The sequence below is a fragment of the Macrotis lagotis genome, chromosome 7 (assembly GCF_037893015.1).
Source record: "Macrotis lagotis isolate mMagLag1 chromosome 7, bilby.v1.9.chrom.fasta, whole genome shotgun sequence".
Taxonomy (NCBI): Eukaryota; Metazoa; Chordata; class Mammalia; order Peramelemorphia; family Peramelidae; genus Macrotis; species Macrotis lagotis.
Window position 1 is genome coordinate 153096553 of NC_133664.1, and position 24767 is coordinate 153121319.

General features: G+C 32.9%; 1 protein-coding gene across 1 annotated transcript in view; it reads left to right on the forward strand.

Annotated features, from left to right (window-relative positions):
• Positions 1-24767, forward strand: part of NAMPT (nicotinamide phosphoribosyltransferase) — a 34174-nt gene that overhangs the window by 602 nt on the left and 8805 nt on the right. Inside the window, exons 2-10 of the mRNA XM_074193944.1 lie at positions 6535-6691; positions 9219-9322; positions 12048-12176; positions 15575-15733; positions 16558-16694; positions 19947-20172; positions 20796-20915; positions 22880-23020; positions 24303-24437. Of these exons, the coding sequence (XP_074050045.1) occupies positions 6535-6691; positions 9219-9322; positions 12048-12176; positions 15575-15733; positions 16558-16694; positions 19947-20172; positions 20796-20915; positions 22880-23020; positions 24303-24437 (1308 nt within the window). The remainder of the gene's footprint in view (positions 1-6534; positions 6692-9218; positions 9323-12047; positions 12177-15574; positions 15734-16557; positions 16695-19946; positions 20173-20795; positions 20916-22879; positions 23021-24302; positions 24438-24767) is intronic.

Consider the following 24767-nt stretch of genomic DNA (forward strand, 5'->3'; position numbering starts at 1 on the left):
CTCCCCTTCTTTTATCCAAACTGGCGTCGTGTTAGAGGTAAAAAGTGATGCCAAGTCGTGCTTTGGGGTTTCTTTGCATAAATCACTCTCTTTGTGTTTCTTTTTAATCCGGCGGTGACATTAACTAGACTGCTTTTATGCAATTGTCTAATTCTGCATTTAGGGTCTTGATCTCAAATCCTAGGGAGCGAGTCATTAAGATAAGGACTGTGAGGATTTGAATAGTATAGGAGATATCCTAGATTGAGGGTTGCCAAGGACCTTAAAAGTAATGTTTCCAACTGGAAAGGAAGGCCCAGATTGTGATTCAAACCCAGTCTCATAGAAGGAAGCAACAACTCAATCACGGCCGATTAGTATCTCCAGGTCAACTTTCCATGTCACTTTTTTTTTTTTGCAATTTATTTTCCCATATCTTGCCGGGTTTTTTTTTTTTAACATTAAATACTTTAAGGGGCAGTTAAGCGGCTCAGTTCGCTATATAGTTTAGAAATGAGTCTTTTGTCAGAAACACTAGTGAAAATTTGCACCCCCCATTTACATTTCTTTTGATCTTATTAAAAGTGGTTCTGCTGGGGTGGCTAGGCATAGTGGATAGAGCACTGGCCTTGGAGTCAGGAGTACCTGAGTTCAAATGCGACCTCAGACACTTAATAATTACCTAGCTGTGTGGCCTTGGGCAAGCCACTTAACCCTACTTGCCTTGCAAAAAAAAAAACCCTAAAAAAACATTGCTTTGCTACAGCTCTTTAGAAAATGAAAACACGGTTGCTTAAATAGTAATATACATTAAGTATTGATTAATAATTATATTAGGGTCTTTTCCCTTTACATGATTTAACTTGTTTTTCATTGAAGACAATAAAGACTATTTTTGCCAGACAGGGCAGTGAAAGGTTATAAAACAAATTTCATGTTATGTCTTAAGTGAAAAGTTTGGCTTTCTCTAATATTAATTAACATTTACATAGAGCTTTAAGGTTTGCAAAATACTTTGTACAGTCTCTTCAAGATGATGTTCACAATCTTGTCTGGTAGATAATACTTTTGTCCCTTTTTTTACTGAAAGGGAAACTGAGGTTTACCAAAGTTATTTGACTTTAACAATTATATAGCAAGTGATTGTTAAAGGTAAAATTAAAATTCCTGTCCTTCAGATTCCAAATCCACTTTGTTACCCACTATGCTTTGCTGCTTCTTACTATTAGACTTTTAAATCTTAGTGTGATGTTAAAACTGAGTATGGATTCTACAATCCATTATGTAGGTGTAGTTTTCTAAACTGCTGATTAATAGTCTAGGTATATTTTGTGATCTCCTTTGCTGATTCTCAGCTCTCCTGGCAGAAATAGTATAGTGGAAAGGTCCTCCCAGTTTAAAAATTCATTGACTTTTTGAGATTTTGAATAATTCTGAAATGGCCTGACTGGTTTGTATGCCCATAATTTTGCACATAGAAATACACTTCATTCTGAGTTTTAGTTGAATCCACTAGTTAAAATTCCCTTGAATTTGTAAGAATTTAGAGCAGCTGCTTCAATATTAAAAGAGGAATTTTGTACTACATGTTCTATTTCTGAAACCTGTTTACCTGATCATCCTACTACTACACTATCTAGCTTATTCGATAAATAACTTTTAAACTTTTATCACTATGTCTAAGATATACATCTGTTTTTCTAAGGATCTAAATAAAGGTACCAGTCAAAATAGGACTGCATCTCTTAAGCCTTATCATAATGCCAACAAAATGGGAAGGATCTGAATTAACCCCTTCAATAAATTCATGATTTGCTAAACCAGGCAGATGTTTAATGGAACATGCTTGTATTGTATCATTTTGGCATTGAATAATCTTAAAAAATGAACAAATTTTATTCCTCCCTGGGATTTGAGAATCACGTTTTGGCTAAGAGATTACTTTGATTTTTCCAACCTTGACTTCAGCATACTATACAGGGTTATGACCTATTTGATCAATAAGGGTAAAAAGATTTAGCTGAAAATAGACAAATAGCTAAATCTTAATTGAATCTTACACATGTTATCATGTAATTTATAAAATAAATGGCATATATATACATATACATATACGTGTAGATATGTCTATACACACACACACACACACACACACACACACACACACACACACTACTTTTTCCCCCAATGATCAGACTACATATTGCCTAAACAGGACTGAGTCAGTATACAGTTACTTAAATCTGATGTCAAATAGTTAGTTTTTAACTTAGGTTCTAAAAAGTAATTTATTAAGTAGCTTTTTCTTAAACTTGGAATTCAGGTTTTCATAGGAGCAATGTTTTAAAAGACTTGTTAGGTTCTCAGGATTCTAAATTCTTAAAAGAAGATGCTAACTCAAGCAATTTTAGAATCAATTTGAATTTCAGACAATAACAAAATGAAGTAGAAAAAAAATTGAAGTAGTATAAAGGAAACAATATATTTGGAGTGGGAATAGGAATTGTATATCAGCATGCAAGCATATCCTGCCCAGGAATCTGTTTACAGCACAACTAGAATTTTTCCTTTCTTTCTCTGAACACATTCTCTAAAAGTCTAATTTGCTTTGTTTTGTTTTCTTCCTCATAAAGAAAACAATATTGACTGACAATTGATGGTCTGTTTTTTGCTAAATAGGTATTCCTAAAAAATTTTCCATGTGTAATCCGTGCTGTTTTATTTTTGGTTAAAATTAGAGCTATATTTCTACTTAAAAAACAAAGTAAAATCATCGTTATCAATACAGCAAAATATTTGGTGGTTCAATTCTCATCTCTAGAAAGGAAATAAATACACTTCTAGGATACTAACTCATTAGGTTGTTGAAGTTTAAATGCAAGTAAAGCTTTTTTTGAAATTTAAAGAGCAATGTCATTTTATCAGTCATTATTGTGTGACACACACCACACACACACACACACACCCAGTTCAAAGATAACAATTTACAGAGCTTCTGAACCAATGCCTGACCAATTTAGAGTCAAGGAACAGAAACTCAAGGATTTTTTTTCCCCTCCTACTTTATCACCCTTTCAGACCAAATCTAAGATTAGCAGATTATTTTCTTTATAACAAGTCTAATTGATTACGGTGTTGTATTTGACATCAGAAAGTCATATTCTGACTCAGTTACTATGTGACAGTAGTCAAGTCTCTTAACTTTTGTACACCAAAATTGCCAAATCCATCCTTAGTTCTAAAAACAGTGTGCCATGATTGGGTATAATAAATAAGCATTTCTTTAAAGTGACCAATGTCTAGCAGTATGCATATTGTTATTTTTCAATTTTTATGTAGGTACAAATGAATGACAATACAAATTCATTTAAAAGCTTTTATAAATAACTATTAATCTTGTTCTATTTTCTCAGTCGACATACCTGTGGTAAAATGACATCTTAGGAGTTCATGAAACTTTCATGCATTAAAAAATGATTTCTCATGTGAAAACATCACATGTGATTCATTGATCCAGCTCATTCTTCCTTTATGTTAGTCTAAGAAAACTAAAGCCTAGGGAAGATTAAATGATTTGTCCCTAATCATCAATTGGAGAGATGACTCTAGAGCACAGTGAGGGATAATGTATCTAATCACTAAATCATTATAGACTTTAGATTTCTGTCTCTCCTCCCCTTCCTGTTACTCCCCTCTACCCCCTACTCCCCCCCCCCCCCCATTAATCCTTCACAAGCAGGAAGTTATTTTTGCTTTCAAATTACTCCCTCTCCCTCAATAAGACACTGTTATCCTCCCATTTAACCACTACCACACCACCACCACCACTTTGCCCTGAGGAAAATATATTCACACTAAGCTGTGTTCAACTCTTCTTTGGCCATAATTCCATGCTAATCTATGTAGAACCAAGTATGCATTGATAAATCATACATTGATTACAGTCTAATTTCTGATCCATCTAAACTAAATATAGGAGCCATTCCTAGGGATGATTATTATCATTTCCCTATTTTTTTGTACCAGTACAACCTTTCATTGTATGATTATTTTGTTATGGAAATTCATACTTTCCATACTTAAAGGATCTGATTTCATCAATACTAATAATCAACTAATATAGATCACCCCATCCCATGCTTTAACAAACAGGTTATGAGTTGCTATAGCACTCTGGAGTGCATGTATACTTGAATACTGTCAGTCTACTAAATTAATTGTATGAATATATAAGAGCTTCCAAATTTCGATTGATTCCAGTATAGCAGACACAGTCTTCTGATAAAGGGTTGGGTTTTTTTTTTGTGAATAAATATATTAGTAGAAGGTGAGTATTACAGAGAAAAGGGTCATTTATTTTTCTCCCATCCTCTAGGTGGCCCACTGCAGTTCAGATCTGTCCTCAGACACTTACTAGCTGTGTGACCCTGGGCAAGTCACTTAACCTGTTTTCCCCAATTTCCTCCTCTGTAAAATAAGCTGGAGGAAAGAAATGGCAAACCACTCCAGTATTTTTGTCCAGAAAACCAAAGTTTCCATAATAATCAATCTCGGCTGAAATGACCCAACAAAAATAAAACGACTTTTTACATGATGCTGATTACCAATTGCCAATTACTGATACCAATGAAATAACGGGTTTATCTAGTTATATTTCTATATAGATAATGTGGATATATGCATATACACAAATGTGTATATTTTATGCTTTATAAAGAAATGGCTTTATTCTTTCTTACCCTTTGCAGCATCCTTGTGAAGAAATACAAGTGTTCACATCTAGCTTTTACAAATAAGGAAGCTGACACTCAAAAGAGGCCAGATTATTGCCAAGTTGAAAAGATAACTTGTGTGGCACACCTGGAACTTAGTCCAAGCCTCCTGACACCCTCCTCCCAAATTCAGTTCTTCTTTTTTAAGGCAATGGGGTTAAGTGACTTGCCCAAGGCCATACACTAGCTAATTAAGTGTTTGAGGTCATATCTGAACTCAGGCCCTCCTGACTCCAGGGTCCGTGCTCTATCTGATGCCCCACCTATCTGCCCCAAATTCAATTCTTTAGATATGTTATAACTTCATACAACTGGAGACCAGATTTTTTTTGTTTCAGTCTCCCCCAACTCAGTGTGGAAAGAACATACAATTGGAAAATATACATTTTCTCCCTATTGTTATTAGTATTGTTTTAAGCAATAGACTGAGCAAAGTAGTTGCAAGATATTCTTTTTAGCTGTAAAGAAATTTCAGACATATGACGACTCTGCTTAACATGCCAACTTAAAATAACTATTTCTTTTGTAGTTCCTTTGGAAACCTACCAGTCTTATTGAAGTTGTTGATAAGCTAAGCAGCTTAAGTGTCTTTAATTTTAAATTTAATTTATTAAAAAAATTTAATTATTTTAAAAGTTCTTTCTACCACAGAAATGGAACTACCTAGTTCATTAGGAGGCAGGTTATATTTTTTATTTCTAGGAAAATTAACATAATCATTTGTTTTACATTGGTAAAATAGTACAATTAATATGACATTTGTGTCCTGGAATAAAATTCTTGTTAAAATTTAATCTGGTTACTATTGACAATTTTTCTGAAACAGGCAGAAAAACCTTAAACTCATTCCTGAAAAAGAAAGTTTGTATAAAAATATCCCTTATTTTTATGTGTTTTTAACATTTATTGTATAGACCTTGGTGCCCCATCTATCTGAATTAGAAAATTAATTTAGTGAGGTAAATATATTCTGTATCTAAGACTGATTTCAATCATGACTGTGGCTGAATTGGGAATTTTCTTAGCAGAGTTACTAGGTTTTGCCATTTCCTTCTCCAAATCATTTTATAGATGAGGAAATTGAAGCGAACAGGGTTAAGTGATTTGTCCAGAGTCACACAGCTAATAAGTCTGAGGTTAGATTGGACTCTAGGCCCAGCACTTTATCCAACCAACTGCCCATCTTGGGGAATGAATTGTTAGCTAAACTATTTTCCTTGAAGTATGAATCTCATATAGTAAAATCAGAATACTATTCAGATGGATCAATAGCAGGTATGAAGAACCTTTTTCCTGTCAAGGCCCATTTAGATATTTATAACATTCACAGCCCATACAAAATTCTCAAGCTAAAAGTTAGCCTGCTGTATTTGGTCAAACATTAATTAACCCCCTAAAAATCTCCTAGATTTATTGAATTTCCAATCTGGTTGCCTTGGCAGCACCAGAGGTCTGCAGTCCAGATGTTCCTGTCCCTGCAGTAAGGGATCATATGCCAAATTTAATTCATTAATAGATTTAGAACTAGAAAAAAGCCTCAGAATTCATCAACTTATTCCACCCCCCCTCATTTTACAGATGAGGAAACTGAGACCCAATGAGATTGATTGCTTTAAGGTCACATGGATAATAAGTAACAGGGATTAACTCCAAATGCAGCATTCTTTTCACAATTCCATCTCACTTCCTCTTTTAAAACTTAAAATATTTCTAACTTTTAAAAATTTTTATGTGTATCTGTGTCAAACATTGTCTTTTACTAATATGTTTTTTCTTCACATAGGTTACTCACTATAAGCAATATCCACCCAACACAAGCAAAGTTTATTCCTACTTTGAATGCCGTGAAAAGAAGACTGAAAACTCCAAAGTAAGGAAGGTGAAATATGAGGAAACTGTATTTTACGGGTTGCAGTACATTCTTAATAAGTACTTAAAAGGTATTATTTATTATTTTTCCAGTTTGCTTTTTAAGCCACTTCTTTAACATAAGTCTTCATATTTCTTTCTTCAATCTTGTTGAATTCTAATAATTAAAATCATTTTCTGAGCCATCTAACTTTTGATCTTTACAAAATTTTTGTACAGTTTTTCAAAATGAGAAAATGTTTTGTTTACAATTCAAGCTTCTCTTAAATCATTCTTTGCCTATTACTAGGTTTCTTCCTTTTGATTAAAAAGTTAGTTAATTGGAAGACCTGGATATATATATATATATATATATATATATTTTTCAAGAATGTATGTATATGTACATGATAGATATATATATATATATCTCAAAGTATACATAGACTTAAATGGGATTTTTTAATCTTAATTTTCACTAACCTATAACTGGAATTGTAGTTTTATATATTTTATTTTATATATTTAAAAACTTTCTTCTGAGATGGGATCCATAGGCTTCACTAGATTGCTAAAAGGGAGTCCATAACACAAATGTTGAAGAGCCCCAGCTTAATTCTAATTACTTTCTGAAATTTTTTTGTATGATTACTATTCTAATATAAAAAGCACCAACTTTCAGGGGACTTAGATCTTAAATTTTGGTATTTAAAAATTCAGTTATAATTTGAAGGAAAAATACTAATTTTCTAACATATAAAAATATATAACATATAACATATAAAAATCATATACTCATGTCAAGGAGTTTATTTTTAATCTGTAAAATTTTAAATTTTAGCTACCTGTTATAATTTATAATAACTTTTAATAGTCTGTCTTAAAATTGTCTTGTTGAACTTCTACATTGTTGGATGGTTATGGTCTTTCTCATAATATGGAAATAATATAAAATCTGTAAATGGATTATTTTACATTTTAACCTTCAATATTTATGCAGACCTAAATCTGCCCTCTCCTCCCTTCACTTTGTTTTATATCCCTCTCTATTATCTGTTTTATTCCACATATGCACATTCACACACTTATCTTTCTCACAGTATTCAAGTGTTCCTTAAAGGGACTTAACATTTCTTTGCCAAGATATTCACATCTCAGAATATCTCAGTTATTATAATCCTCCATGGAAATATCTTTTGACTGAACAGATTCTTTTTTTTTTTAGATTTTTTTTTTTGCAAGGCAATGGGGTTAAGTGGCTTGCCCAAGGCCACACGGCTAGGTAATTATTAAGTGTCTGAGACCGGATTTGAACCCAGGTACTCCTGACTCCAGGGCCGGTGCTCTATCCACTGTGCCACCTAGCCGCCCCTTGAACAGATTCTGATACTAAATTCTTCATAAAAAAATGTTCCATTTCCTTGGGATTGTACAGTACTAGACAACTCAGAACATACTGACTGAGCCTAGCTAAAATTCAGAGGTTTAATACCATTAGCAATGACTGATCCCTCTCCTCCCAAACTAGGTGTTTTTAATGAGGCAATCAGGATCTTGCATACTGAAATTGCAAAAGCCTGAGGGCATTTGATTAAATTCTTCACTTATAAACTTGTCTTTAAAATAGAGATATATTTAAATTTTATAATATTTGAGTAAATTAGTATTTGTGAAAATCAGTGGATTGCCAGTACTGGAGACTGAAATCCTTTATTTTAACCCCAGGGCAGGTACATCACAGATAGCAGTGCAAGCTTTCCCCACACCACCCTGCCAGTGTACCTCACCACTGTTTGGGAGAGACTACAGTCAATCCTTGGCTTCTCTGCTAAGTGGCAACCAAGGTTGCCAGGTGGTGTTATGGCTTTGTTGTGGACATCTGTCCACCAAGAACAGAACTGAATTCAACAACTCACTTCATATAGACCACCAAACATCATCAGATGGTAATGCCTTTCAGTCTCCTGTGACATGGGTTGTATGAGGATTGGTGACCTAAATAGTTAATCTGTTATCAGTTACTGAAGTGATTCAATTTGCTCTCCACTCTTAATAAAATGGGAGGTTGAGGTTGGAGAGGTTCACTTGGGGATATGTAGATTGCACATCAGCTGTATCATCCCAGATTTAGTTTTCTTTTAAAGTCTATGGTGTGTTTTTAAATAACAAAAGAGGGGCAGCTAAGTGGTACAGTAGATAGAGCACCTGCCCTGGAGTCAGGATGACCTGAGTTCAAATCTGCCCTCTCAGATACTTACTTACCTAGCCGTGTGGCCTTGGGCAAGCCACTTAACCCCATTTGCCTTGCAAAAACCATAAATAACAAAACAGTATATGTGTGTATATGTGTTTACACAAATATGTATACATGTCTATATATGTATACATACATATATAATATCTCCTTTTACGATATTTATATTTTGTGCAGAGAGCAAGAGACCAGAAGTTGGACGTTCTGAATTCCTTTTCCAGCTCTGCCATTGATTCTGAATGATGAGTTATTTAAACTCTTAGTTCTTGTTTCTTCTGTCTGTATAATGGGGACAATATTTCAGACATTTTAGGTAATGTGAAATCCTTTTAACAATATAAACAAGAATTGTTTATTATTTTTAGGCAAAGTAGTGACCAAAGAGAAAATCCAAGAAGCCAAAGAGGTCTACAGAGAGCATTTTCAAGATGATGTTTTTAATGAAAAGGGATGGAATTATATTCTCGAGGTAAAAATTGTGTTTTGATTTTTTTTTTAATTCAAGGATACCCACAGAGACTTAGATTGAAAAGACAATTCTTAGTTTCATAATTTTTGTATCTTGAATACAAACTGCTGTTGAGAAAAGCTGTTATGGTAAAAATTATTTTAAAATAGTGCAGAACATCTGTCTTCAAAGGAGAGCAGTTTAAGCATTTGTTCTGCTAGGATTGCAACTCATGATTACCTTTTCATCCTGTGAGATGTCTCTCCACATTCCTATAGAGTTTTTTGTCCTTCACTCTGCACATAACCAAGTTTTATGGGGTTTTTTTAAATGATATCCCTGGGGTAGCTAGGAATATGGTGGATGGAGGCACTGGCCTTGGAGTCAGGAGGATAGGGGTTCATAATCCAGCTTCAGACACTTTCCATTTACTAACTGTGACCTTGGGCAAGTCACTTAACCCTGATTACCTTGTATCCAGAGCTATGTCCAGTCATCCTGATTCAAATCTGTCCACTGGACCCAGATGGCTCTAAAGGATAAAGTGAGGTTGATGACTTAGTACAGCACCCCCATCACTCAAATCCAATTCACATGCTTGTCATAGCATCACCTCCCTGATGTGTTGTGGTCTTCTTCGAAAATGAAGGACAAAAACCCTGAGGGTTACTATTGACTTTTGGGTTTCCTGCATCTCATTCTTATTAACATGATAGATTTTTGCACATTAGTTTTCCTTGGGATAGGTGAACAGTTTTTTGGTTGTATTCTATTTTTCCTAGTTTTAGTAATGCCAGTTTTTAGTACATGAATGAATCCATTACTTGAATATCTAAACACTTAGAAGAATGGAACATTTCATCCATATAGCAATTAATATTTTTCAGAGTGATTTTTTTTCAGAAAGTGAATCATGAGAATTTTATTTGCTCCTATGATTTTCTTTTTATATATATGCATGTCTGTATGGGTGTATATGTGAAAGATATGTGTGTTGCCTATATATGTATGTACATACATGCATCCAGCATATCTTGAATATAGAGATAACATTTCACTACTGTAATGAATCTGTGATCTCGTTGATATGAAGACTTGCTTCAGGCATGCAAATTTCATCAGTCCTGTTTAAAGAGTTCCTTAATGAACAAGCATTTCATAAATGTCATTCTGCTTCTTAAATGAAAATGGTTATTGATAATTTGCTATATTCCCTGATTGTATATATTTAGTTGTTTCATTTATTGCAATATATCTTTCAAACCAATCATTTACCTTTATTGAACATCTTGTTCTGAATCATCATCAAAAAAAATTTTTTTCAGACTTCTGAAATTTTTCTTGTTTTGTCAATAAGTTTTAAATAAAACCAAAGATGACTTTCCATGAATCTAACTTTGAAGACAAGCATTGCAAAGAGGTAGGAAATCCACTGAGGTCAAACCTGGATTCAAATCTTGCTCCCTTGCAAATCCTAGAAAGACTATTACAATATAACATACTTTTTAAAGTCTTTGAATAACCTGACATTGAGAGAGCTAGCCAACAACTTTGGTATCCAGAATTTAACTTGAACAACAATGGGCTAAGTAAACCTAAAGAGATGAAACTTAATTACTAGTCATTTTTTGTAAATGGTTTTTCTTGTGAATGACACTGGGTTTATAAATAGATTGTAAGCATGAAGTATGCCAATTAAAATTAAGGTAATATTAAGCTACTTTAATAATAATTATGTTGTCCAGGATAAGAGTGATAAATGACTAACGTGCTCAGTTCTTATAGAGGTTTTGTTGGGGGTTTTTGTTTGTTTGACTAATCAACATTCAGAGGTAATAGATTGAGAAGGCAGGATTAGCCATCTGAAAAAGATCTCTTGGGTCTTAGAGGAACACAAGATTAATATGAATGAATTAATAATTAAAATCAAAAAAATTAATGCTGTCTTAAGTAAATTAAGAGAGGCATGATACCTAAGCCTGGAGAGGGAATGGTACTAATCTCTCCTTACCTTTCTTTTCTACTGGACCCAAGAGGGCAGTATCAAAAACAGCATATAGCACTGCAGAGACCAATAAAGTAGATGTAAGAAAAAACTTGTTAATAATTCAGGTTATTCATAAATACAAGGGGGTAACTTTGAACTTGGTAGGTTAGTGAAGTTTTCCGGCAATATAAGGGTGACTGTGCTGAGCATGTTATGGAAGAGTTCTTTGACAGCCCTCCCAATTGTGTGAGTCATGATAGTTTAAAAAATAAACCTTAATTAGTTTCTGTCTCCCAGCAAAAGAAAGTGTTCAAGATGATCTTTTCCCATCTTCAGAAGAAATCACCTTTTATCTGTGGTCATTTTATGGTTAGAATATCTATTGCAGAAAATACTTTTGGAACTATTATAAATTCATTATTTTAAAATAAGGAAGTAAATAATAAGTTTTTAAAAGGAATTTGGATCTGATTGCATATTCTAGCAATAGTTACTCTACTTTTTTAAAATTAGTTTTGAAAGTATTACAGAATTAATTTCTATACTATAGATATTACAATAATTTGAACCAGTGTGTGTTTAATGTGATAAAGGTATATTCAATCATACGAATTGGTTTGAATCATGAATAATTTCATAAGAAATGACACATACAGTTGTAGAGTTCTTTGTATTTGATGGAAAATCATAGATAATTTTAGTAAAGTAAAAGTGATTACTGGTTGATAAGTAAATAAATTACTTAATATTTCTTAACAGAAGTATGATGGCCATCTTCCCATAGAAGTAAAAGCAGTTCCTGAAGGTTCTGTCATTCCCAGAGGAAATGTTCTCTTCACAGTGGAAAACACAGATCCAGAATGTTACTGGCTTACGAATTGGATTGAGGTGAATTTTTATTTGTGAGTTTCATTGGTTTTAATGAGAGTGCTGTCAAAAAAAGAGTTATAAGCTGAAAGATATAGCTAGAATCATACCAAATTGTTCCCTTAGTGATAATGGTTTCATTTAGTGACTTAATCCTTAAGAGAAATTACCTTAGAAATGGAATTCATAACTTGGGGTCTGAATTTTGTAATGACTGAGTTTTACTAATTGTTTTCCTTTGTGATTCTGTGCTTTTAAAAACATTCTGAGAAGTTTCACCAGGTTGTCAAATTTCCATGATGCAGAAAAGGTATTGAGAACCCCTGCTCTAAAGTAATTTGAGAAATGCTGCTTCTTTAAAAACGGGTTTTGTGGTATTCTATAAAATGAAAATATATTCTAAAGAGGACAAAGCCTTGCCTAAAATGAGCCATAAGGCCTTTTGAAATATTAATCTTTTGCTTTAAATACAAAATTGCATTTTTTGTTGTTTTTTTGTTTTTAGGTATTGTAATTAGGTCTTGTGTTTGAGCATTTTTCTCTTCAGTTTTATTCTTGGAGATGTTCCATTTCCTTAAATGCCCATTTTTTTTCCACTGTAGGCTTATACTGGCTAGACTATTAGACTGTTAGTTGTAAGTCTAACTTCTTTGCCTTTTAGAATATCATGTTCTACACCCACTATGCCTTTATACTAGTAGCTGCTAAACCTTGTATGACCTTAACTGTGGTTACATAGTATTTGAAAACTTCTTTCTGGCTTCTTGATAGAATTTTTTCTTCAAACTGGGAATTCTGGATTCTGGATTTTGGAGTTGACATTTTTGGATTTCTTTCAGGAAGTGAACAGTGTATTTTTTTCCAGTTTCTACCTTGCCTTTTGATCCTAAGATATCCTTATATATACATTCCTGAAATCTGTCTAGACTTTCTCTTTATGACTTTCAAGTAATCCAGTGGTTCTTAAACAGTCTCCTCTATTTTCCAGGTCACTTGTTTTTCCTAAGAGATGCAGCACAGTTTTTAAAAGTCTTTTGACTTTTTTATTGCTTTTTGATGTTCCGTTGAGTCATTAGATTTCACTTGACTAGTTCCAATTTTTAAGCAGTTAATTTCATCAGTATTATTTTATATATTTTTTGACAACTTGTTAAATCTCTTTCTATAATTTTCACTTTTCTTATTACTCTATTTTGATTTTTGTTTTATTTTGGTCTTAGAATTTCTACTAGGTTTATACCTATTTGCATTTTTAAAAAACTTTGCTTGTAGATATTTTAAATCATTTCTTTTTTTTGTTTGCTCATTTTTCCAGCCTATTTATTGACTTTGGATTTTATTTTAATATTGGATACTACTTCCTTTTGGAGAAGGGCATATAGCTTTCTACTGATTTCATAGCTCACTGTGGGAGCGTATAAATTTTTGGAGTTTTCAATATTCTGTGATCTAGGAAGAGATCTATTCACAGCTCTGCAAGTTCCTGTTGCATATTTGGCTTGTGTGTGATTGCATTTCTGTAGATTGCTGCAGGACTTAGTTGCTGTTCTCTCTGGGACCTTCTGCAGGTTGAAAGTAATTGAACTCCACTTTGATCTTGGTCTCTTGCCCTGGTTTATTCTACTGCAGCCTTATATGTGGGTCTAGAGGTTAGAACTGAATCATTCTGCTCATGGTCTGTTTTTGAAATGTTTCTTGCTCCTAATACAGGCAAGGGTCCCTGCTCTCAAGACCACTCTTCTCTACCTTGAATCTGTGACCCAGAACTGGGTAATTGGAGACAGTTGCCAAATGACTTTGATTCTTGCTTCCAGTCTCCTGATGTGATTACTGTTTTCTACCCCTGCTTCAGTTCCCTTATTGACCCTAGAATGCTCCCTGTTACTTCGTTGCTTACTACCTTGGGCTGGGAAAAAATGACCCTCTGACTTTTCCTGAATTTCCTGATCAGACAGAATACAGTCTAGCCTGCTTTCTATGTTGTGGAGAAGCTGCCATCTTGACTCTGCTCTTTTCAGGAATTAAACTTATCAATAATCTATTGCTGATATTTTGCAAAAACATTCTTATGATAGGGGTGGGTTTTTTTTTTGATTCAGTGAATCATTGCATGTTTTGACTTGTTTGGTGGTGATGACTATGTATTTCTGCATTATAAGATGAACTCTAGAGGGATAGCTCAAATTTTATGTGCTTTAAGCTGGTCTTATATGTTGGCAAATTCTTTCAATGAAATTTAGGTCCATTTTTTGGTTTTAGATCCATTTGGGCTCTTTATGGAACTAGAAAGTAACTTTTTAGCATCCTGCTTTCCTTTAATATACTTAACCCCTAGTCTTTTCTTCCATAGTCTAAAATACTTAGTAGTTCCTTTAATATTTTTTTTACAAGATGCATGTCTCATTACTTATTTTGATACACTTCACCTAATATTGGTTGTGCTCTAAAGAGAATTACACAGACCATATTCAGTTGATCTTTAATCAAGTATATATTAAATGACTGCTGTATGTTAGGCATTGTGTTAAGCATTAGGGAGAAAAAGACAAATGAAATAAGTCTCTGTTCTCAGGGAGATTGTTTTCTTTTCTTCCGGTTGCTTATAATCTGTGGTAGACTACAAATTAGTCTAATTTAGTTTATAAGATTTTAAGCACTTTTTGTCTTGAAGCTAGGGAAATATAAGCCATTGTAAGGAAAACAACTCACTTGTTAAAAATTTCACAATATTCTGTATATAGTTTGAGTACAATTGAGTAATAATGTATACGTGAGTCCTGATTGAGAAATAAATTTGAAACTTACCTGAAATTATACCTCTTATGCATAATTGTTTTCTGTGGGTCAAGAGCCAAAGTGTTTGGTGGTGGCTGACTTATGTTATAAATATCTTTCTCCGTAACTATCAAATCAATACTGCCATAATTCCTAAGTGTATGCCATCAACTCTGCTCCCCTCACCATAATGGTGTCTTCTCAAACTGAATCCCTCTTGACATTTATATAATCTAGTGATTTTCCTATGATATGGAAAGGAAGTTGTAATAATGTGAAAGACTGCTTTGTCTGTTACTTGTTTCCTCAAGTTTCTAAGAGGAATTCAGAAGTTTTCAGATTTTAGTTTTTTCTTATTTGCCCCTACATTTGTTGTTCTTAATCATTTTTTGTCATGGATCCCTGTGGCCAACTGGTGAAACCCCTTTCTCATAAGGGCTTTAAATAAAGTACTTAGGATTACAGAGAAATCTAATTACTGAAAAACAGTTATCAGATATTTTTAAGAAACAAGTTTGTAGACACCAAATTAGATTCTTGCCCAAGATGGTAATATATAAGCTTTACCAAGCATATTTTTTATCCTTTAAATTTTTATGTATCAACATAAATTTTTATTTTTGTTTTATCTTATAAATACCTAGACTATCCTTGTTCAGTCCTGGTATCCAATCACAGTAGCTACAAATTCAAGAGAGCAGAAGAAAATTTTGGCAAAGTATTTGATGGAAACATCTGGCAACTTAGATGGCCTGGAGTACAAATTACATGATTTTGGCTATAGAGGAGTCTCTTCACAAGAGGTATGTCATTACTAGGAGTTCAGTGAACAATGAGTTAAATGAATATCAGTACAAATTTGAGGGCATTGTTGATGACACTGATTCTAATTAATCATATGCATGAAATCCCAGTGAGGATGAATGGAAAGATTTACATTTTCCAAAATAGAAATTTTTTTCAGTAGAATGTTTCTTGCTCTTTTATTAAGATATGTTTAAATCACTCAGTTTAATTTCACAATCTTCATCACATCAGGAGATTTATGGTATCAAGTCCAGGACATGGACTTCTTTCCCATTTGATTTTAAGTTTGGACATTTCTTCTGTTCAATCTAGGCAAGAAACTCATTAGACCTTTTTGATACATTTCCCTAACAAGGGCTAAGCTGATTATGATCTAGATGACAGCACATGAAATAATATGTGTAGAACCAGAAGGAACTTTGGAGGTGGTCAACTCATCCTCTTCCAGACAATCCTACTTTTTTGAGGTCCAGAAGTATTTTCAAAACATTTATATTAATGCCAGTATCCACACCATAAATTTAGTGATTTGGGAAACCAAAATTTACCTTAACACCCTTCTATGCCTTAGCTAACCTTTAGAAGGAGTTTTTTGGGGTTTTTTTCCCCCAAAGGATTTATTAAAGTTTATGGCTTGCCTCTCAAAGTTAAAGACAATGGATACTTACCTTTAGAAAAACTGAACTATTATATAGGTAATTTATGTTTGAATTATGTTTTTAAGACTATATCAATTAATCTTCATATATATGTATATGTATGTATGTATATATACATATACATGTGCATTTATATGTAATACGTATTTGTTTGTTTTCAGACGGCTGGTATAGGAGCATCTGCTCATTTGGTTAACTTCAAGGGAACTGATACAGTAGCAGGAATTGCTTTAATTAAGAAGTATTATGGAACAAAGGACCCTGTGCCTGGATATTCTGTTCCAGCTGCAGAACACAGGTAAAAATGAACATTTAGAAAGGAAGTTGTTATGAAGAACCATCATGGATATTTTTTTTTAAATCATTGAAGGTGAAAAATGTATAAAAATTTTCTCAAAGGAAATTTTTTAAAAATAGGATATAAGAGAATATAGTATTTTTTAGACCTAGTTTTGCTATAAAACAGTAATCAGAAACTCAGGTGGGAGACTAAGGGTATGAAATACTGGATAAAATTCAGTTTAGCAATTACAGATTTGAATTCTAGGCGTAGTGATTATTTCTTACTTCCTACAGACCAGCCTAGATCAGAGCAACCAGATCATAATTTCTTGACTACAGCAACTTTAGAAAACGATCACAGAAGGGTTTTCATGTGCATTAGTGAAGCAGTTTGCTTATCTTCAAAGTATTGAAGTTAAGAAATAAGTGTAAATTACTAAATTGGGTTCCAAAAATCTACTGTATGTGTATAGATTAGAGGCAGCATGACTAGATAACAAAGATTAAAAGAAAATTCAAGCTTTTAAGTTTTGTAATCAGCATTTATTAAACTAGGTCTGGTGTATTAAATTAAGTTCTGAACGCCGTATTATTAGGAGGGCTATTGATAAGCTGTTGAAGGAGCTATACATATTTAGACATGGTAGGACATCATTTAAGATTTGACTTGACTTCTCACTTTGACCCCAAAGCCCAGTGGTTAATGGAAGGCAAATTTAGCTTTATATGAGAAAAAACCTGCTAATTTAAAGCCTGGTCACTGTTAGTAGATCATTATGTTGGACCAATCATTGTGGAAAATTATTTAGAATTGTCTTTTTTTTTAAAAAAGTGATTTGTCCATATATATTGACCTGCTGATTGTACGTTTTGTTTTTAATTTTAATACTTTGTATTTTTAATTTTAGTAGCTCCATATCTGAGTTACTAAGTGACACCAGGTCAGTTATTTGACCTCTGTGCTTTATTATATATCCTATCTCTTAGGAACATGGAGGACAAATGAAACAATTTATGAAAAAGATGAACTGAAATTCTTTGATTGTAAAATTCCAACTCTTGTAAGCAAAAGAACTGAATCTAGAACATTGTTGATATTATTAATTTTATTTAAGATTTAGATATTATAAACAAAATAACTGAATCTAGAATATGATGATTTTTTAAAAGATTTTTTTATGTGTATCTATGATCATGGACTTTAGTAATAATAAAATAATACAATTTTAAAATCAAAATAAACTTTGAAAAAATATGAAATTTTGTCACTTAAATTGAGCCTGGGTATCATAGAATTAAGATTTACTAGTTATGATGTAGTAATAAACTATAGAAAGTGTCCCTCTATATTTTTATTTTGTGTTTTAATCTGCTTATACCTACTTGAAATAGGCATTTGCTTTGTGAAAACTGACAGCTTATATATAGGACTATTTGCTCATTGCCAATTGGTTATAACCTTAATCTTACAGAATAGGAGGCTTATCCATGTTGATAGATGTTTGTGTAAGTGGGAAAAAAATCTCTATCTGTTGAAAAGCATATTAAGCCTGTCCTCCCTCCTGGTGCATCCTACCATATATATAACGAGAGCATTGAACTGATTCAAGTTCTTATTTTTATTCAAAGTAAGGATTCCCCTGTGTGGAGAGGAGGGGGATCATACTTTGTTTTTTAAGTAAATAATCCTATTTATAATTTAGCAGCAAATAGTTATTGCCTATTGTATACAATTAAAAGAACTGCATTTTATTACATCATGATTGCCTCAATTTCTATTCTTTCATTGGAAGAATGAAAAGTAAAGTATAATTTTGAAATTATAATATATATATTATTATAGTAGTAATAATAATATTCAAAGATTTGAGATTTGGTCTAAAGGAAATGATAAAGGGAAAGGTGTAGAAAAATGAGTATCCAGTGTATTAGAACCCTACCTACCATGAGATCTCATGTGTTCATTTTTATATTACAAATGAAAGTAAACTATTCAATATACAATATATTTATTAAAATCAATACCATATAATAGCTGTTATTTCTTTGAGAAGGAAAAAGAGAAAGTAGCCTGGATAATCTCAGACATATTTATATTTTACTTTAGAATTCTTGTCTATGTGGCTTATATAGTTTATATACTATACAGTTATATAGTAGTTTATATTTTACTTTTTTTTTCATTTCATAAAACAGACATTTTTCCCTCCCACCTATTTTCCTTTCCATTGGAAAAGAAAGAGAGAGGAAAAAAAGCCTTAACAAATAATAATACTTAGGCAAAACAATTTCCCATATTGGTCTTCTCCAAATATAGAATAAATCTTGAGCCCCATGACTTCTCAGTCAGGATGTGACCTAGGTGGCGCAGTGGTGGATAGAGCACTGGCCTTGGAGTTAGGATGACTGGAGTTCAGATCTGACCCCAGACACATAATTGTCTAGCTGTGACCTTGGACAAGTCACTTAGCCCTATTGTCTTTGATAGTTTATTTATAAATTATTATTTATTTAACATTTTTTAAAAATTTAAAAGTGAGTTGTATGATAAAAATTAGCATAGAAATGAGTAGTTTTGAAGACTTGTAAAATGATAAATGAAATGAATGAACTAGGTAAATATTTTATAACACTGTAAAATAGCATTAAAAGCTAAATTATGATTGGTACAGTGACTGTCCATGATTTCAGTGGATCTTTGAGGGAACATCCATCTCCTGACAGAGAGGTGATAATAGTCAATGAGAGAATTTAGTTTCCTTGACTACTGTTACCAAGAATTTGCTTCTGTTTTTTTGTTTTCATTGGGGCAAGATAAAAGCAAAGAAAATGGTTTGTTTGTTAAAAATAATTTTAAAAGAAAGAGGTTCAAGTAGGAGAGTGAATTAGATGAATATTTTCACCAACTCAGATTTTGAAAGTTCAAGTGAACATCTTATGCATCTGACTGTACTTTAGAGTGCTTACAAAATAGTGAAACTTATATTGCAGTCAGGAAAATTTGAAAAGTTGAAGGTGGTTTCTGTTTTAGCTTAAATCAAAACAGGAATTATTGGTTTATGCCATTTTTTGAAACAAATTGGATGATTGATGCTCTTCTATACATTCAGTTCACTAAATGATATACACCAATTTAAATTGCTCTGCTTGTTTTGTGTTATTTAATGTGTGCAACAGCAAATATTGTATAATTAGAATTTCTCCAGGATGATGCAACTTTATAACTACTTAAAATGAATTAATTCTCAGTGTTTTTTCTCTCCCGCAGTACTATAACAGCCTGGGGCAAAGATCATGAAAAGGATGCATTTGAACATATAGTAACTCAGTTTTCATCAGTGCCTGTGTCTGTGGTCAGTGATAGCTATGATATTTATAATGCGTGTGAGAAAATCTGGGGTGAAGATTTAAGACATTTAATTGTTTCAAGGAGTGCAGAAGCACCACTAATAATTAGACCAGATTCTGGAAATCCTCTTGACACGGTTTTAAAGGTAAATTTACATAAATATAAATTTTAATATATAAAATATAAACTTTACTTAAATATAAATGTTCCTGTTGTATCTTTTGAAATAGCTTATAATATTTAGCTATTTTCTATTCTTGGATTTAAAATCTGAAAATTATTTTCAATTTTATGCCTTTTGTATTTGATTTATCTTGAAAGTTTGGATTTTTTTTTAACTTTATTTTTTACCATTGGGAGATCTCATAATGTGAATGCAGGAATGCAGAGGGGCAAATTCATTGAAGAGACTTGACAGATAAAACTTTAATAATTCTTAATATTACATAACTAGTGTTTGTCAGAGGTAGGATTTAAACTGATATCAATTCCCAAGACAGTTTTCTAGCATGCATTGAATTTTTTTCCCATGAAATGACATTGTAGACAACTTAGGCTTCTCAAGATACAGAAATTTTATATTGCTAAGGACTCCCTGTCAGAAGTAAAACTGACTATAACTAATAAAACTCTAGGTAATACAGAAAGCTGAACATACCTTAAAGTCTGGCTATAGTGAATTTTTATATATGTATATATACTATATGTGAAATTGTTTTTATTAGAAAATAATTTTCTTTTTAACTTTTGTTTTTATTGCCTTCACAGGTTTTGGACATTTTGGGTAAGAAGTTTCCAGTTACTGAAAACTCGAAAGGCTATAAATTGTTGCCACCTTATCTTAGAGTTATTCAGGGAGATGGGGTTGATATCAACACATTACAAGAGGTATGCTTCACATCCAGTCTCCTAACAATATATTGCAAAACAATTAGCCTTTTGCATATATCTGACTTGCTTGGTAACAATACCAGGATCTTTATTAAAATGATGCTCTAGAATGTTCATGTTAATACTGTATAGTTTAAAAACTGACATACTTTGCCACTCTAGATGTGGGACTAGAGAAGTCTCCTGATGATAAATGAAGATACTAAACAGGAAATACTAAAAAGTACATCCAGGATCTGTTTCTTTGCAAAGGATATCTTGCCCTGCTCTTATTGATATAAAGTTTAATGACATAGCAATTACCAATTAGGGGCAGTTAGGTGGCACAGTAGATAGAGCACCATCCCTGGAGTCAGGAGGACCTTAATAATTACCCAGCTGTGTGCCCTTGGGCAAGTCACTTTAATCCATTGCCTTACCAAAAAAAGAAATACTAATTGAAGGTTAAATATATAAGTATCATAACTCTACTTGTTCCCTAAAATTTGGCTATGGAACTATTTTTAAATGTTAATGCCTAATATTGTAATTTAATATAATAGAATATAAAACTAGTACAGTTGCTTTAAAACCTTATTGTTGCCCTTCACACACATTCAGATCAAAATCAAAGCTAGTTAACGTACTTAAACAATATTTTAGTTTAGAAAATGTATATCAAGAATATGCCATTACCCCATACTCAAATGGTAGAAGTCAAATGCAATACAGGCAGTCCATAACATTTTTGAAATGCACTCTTTAGAAGTTTGTCATCTGGAGCTCTGATTATAAACAGTATTAACATGGGATGGAGTCAACTCCATGTAAAACAGTATCGGTAAGAGAAAATACATCTGGAGTCCAGCTTTGAAATGTCTCTGTAGTTGCAGGAGAGCAAGTTTCAGTTACCGTTTGGACAATGAACTGGAGGGAACTTATGGAGGCCTAGAATAGGGTGGTAAAAACTGTGAAACCCTTTTTCTTGGGAAAACTCCCCCTTTTTCCTCTGGGAAAAAAGTCTCCATTTATAGCCTCTACTTGTCTTTCTCTTACTCATTCAACTGAAACTGTGCTCTGTGATCTTTTTTTTAAATTATGATTGATATTTTTGCAATGACATGTTATGAAATTTTTCATCCATCCACTTAGATATTTATGTTACTCATTTTTCTGCCAGCTTCCTCTCAGCAGCGAACCATCAGGTAGAAGTTGTATTTGCACATTTGTGTTTAACATGTTTACATGTTAGGAATTTTGTGTTTGAAGAATTAGAACAAAGGGGAAAGAAAACCATGGGTTAGAAAGGGAAAATATAAAGAGTTTTTTAAAATGTATCTTACACTATAATACCATACTTCTATCTAGTCAGACTTTCCTATAGATAGTGTGTTTAATTGAAAGGTAATGTTTGTTGGGGGAGTTTTCCAATTTTGTAAATGCTAATATTTTAAATATTCAGTTTCGGTTTTTTGTTCTTTCCATTTACTTTTATTGTTTTCCTGGTTCTACTACAATTCATATTTCTCTGAATTCTTTTGTTTCTTATTACATTAATATTCCATTACATCTATGTGCCACAATTTATTTAGCCATTTTCCAGTCAGTGAGCCTCTATTTTACTTCTAGTTCATGACCACAACAAAAGGGCTGCTATCAATATATATCTATATATAGATATATATAGATATATATAGATATATATATCTCTATATATGGCTTTTACAAGTAAGGATTGCAGAGTGCCTGGTATATGGTGATTGCTGAATAAATGTTTTTTGAGTAATTGATTGGATCTCCACAGTGTAGACCAGCAGTGGTGTCTCAGGGTTAAAGATGTATATTCGTTCGTCATGGTTTCAGAATATTTTCCAGAATGGTTGAACTAAATTGGTTAATTATTAGGCAATATCTTTCCCCTCAAATTTAATTTAATTCACATCTGGGAAATCATTTTTGTCTCTCTTTTTTGTGTCCTGTAGATTGTCGAGGGCATGAAGAAGAAAAAATGGAGTATTGAAAATATTTCTTTTGGTTCTGGTGGAGCTTTGTTACAGAAGTTAACAAGAGATCTTTTGAATTGTTCCTTCAAATGCAGTTATGTGGTTACCAATGGCCTTGGTGTATGTGCCATAATTATTTTCATTCTTTTTAGCAATATCTATGTAGAGAAGCTAGACAGAAAATAGTAGATAATCAGAATAACTAAGTTTTAGCACTTTGTTTATTGTAGTCCTGTTAGAAGGTATTGGAAGCATTTGTGTCCCCATTTTATTGAGTCTCACAGGTTAAATGATTTGTTTGTGATCATGGTGAGGGAACGAGAATTTGAATCGCAAAATGATTCCAAGTATAGCACTCTTCAAATGCATACTGGAGAGCACAAAAAGAAAATCAAGAAAAAGACAATGTATCATTACTGATAAAAATTACTGACCTTGACTCAGGAAAAAATCAAAGAAAAGAAATCTGGAAAAATTGAAGGGAAGGGAAAGAGAATGTGAATCAAAGAAGAAAATTTAGTGAGAGCATAGAGAACTTAGACTGAGAGAGGTCCTATACTCACTATGTATCTAGACTTATATATTATGATTTTTAAATGTAAATATCACAGTCAAGCTAACATTTATCAAAAACAACATAACTACAGGTTTTGGCAATAGAAAACCTTTAGAAAATAGCTTCTTTCTCCCTAAACACCATTCATGTTTATTTATTTGATCAAATTCACACATTTTTTTTCCAGTTTTTTCACATTCCTTAAAAGCCAAGGGGTAGCAAGATGGCAGAGTCCTGGAGCCAGGAGAACCTGGATTCAGATCCAATCTCAGACACTTGACACTTATTGTGTGGCCCTGGGCAAGTCACTTAATCTCAAATGCCTTGCCCAAAAACAAGTTTGTTAAAGCTGAATTAAGGTCAGCAGAGACCACTGGAAAACTTGTAATTCATAACCTTGCTTGTCAGACAGCCATTTAATGTACATATCTACTATACATAAACACTATTGAGAATTTAAGCTGGCTCTGCATCCAAGAACTTTGAACATCATCCTCTAACTTGGTAGTTATATAACAGTATTATGAAGGGGAGAACTTTATCTTTCTGCCCATTAGTGAAAAGAAAGAGAACAGAGAGAAGTTCATCTCAAAAACATTCATGTACTATTCAAGGATAGGATATATATTTCTAATAGTTTAGATTTCTGGATACTCTCAATTAGAAACAAAGACACCCTTTTAAAGAGTTTTCTAGAAGTCAAAAAGTGGGGTGCTTTGTTCTTTGTATCTATTTTATAAAATATAAAATATGTATATATGTATTGATGAGGGATGAATGGGGGGGGAGTAGGATAACATGAATCCATATGTTGGGTTTCACTAATTTTCTGACTTTGAATTTCAGATTAATGTTTTTAAGGACCCAGTTGCTGATCCAAACAAAAGGTCAAAAAAGGGCCGACTTTCTCTACATAGGACACCTACTGGAAAGTTTCTTACTCTTGAGGAGGGAAAGGGAGATCTTGAAGAATGTGGTCATGTATGTCTTTATAATGAATTTCTAGTAGTACATGGTTGGGGGTAGTGGTGGTTATCTACTTAAATACAAGACCTTAGAAAATAAAATAACACTTTCCATAATTTATAGTAATCATGGAGAAGGCTGATCTAAATTATAGCTGCTCTTTTTTTTTTTTTTGGCTTAGTTTTTGCAAAAGTCACACAGCTGGGTAATTAGGTGTGTCTGAGGCTAGATTTGAACTCAGATGCTCCTGACTTCATGGTCTGTACACTTCCCACTGCACCACCTAGCAGCCCCTATAGCTGCTTCTTAAAATTGAGTTTGAATTAAGGAGGACAAAGCTTGTGA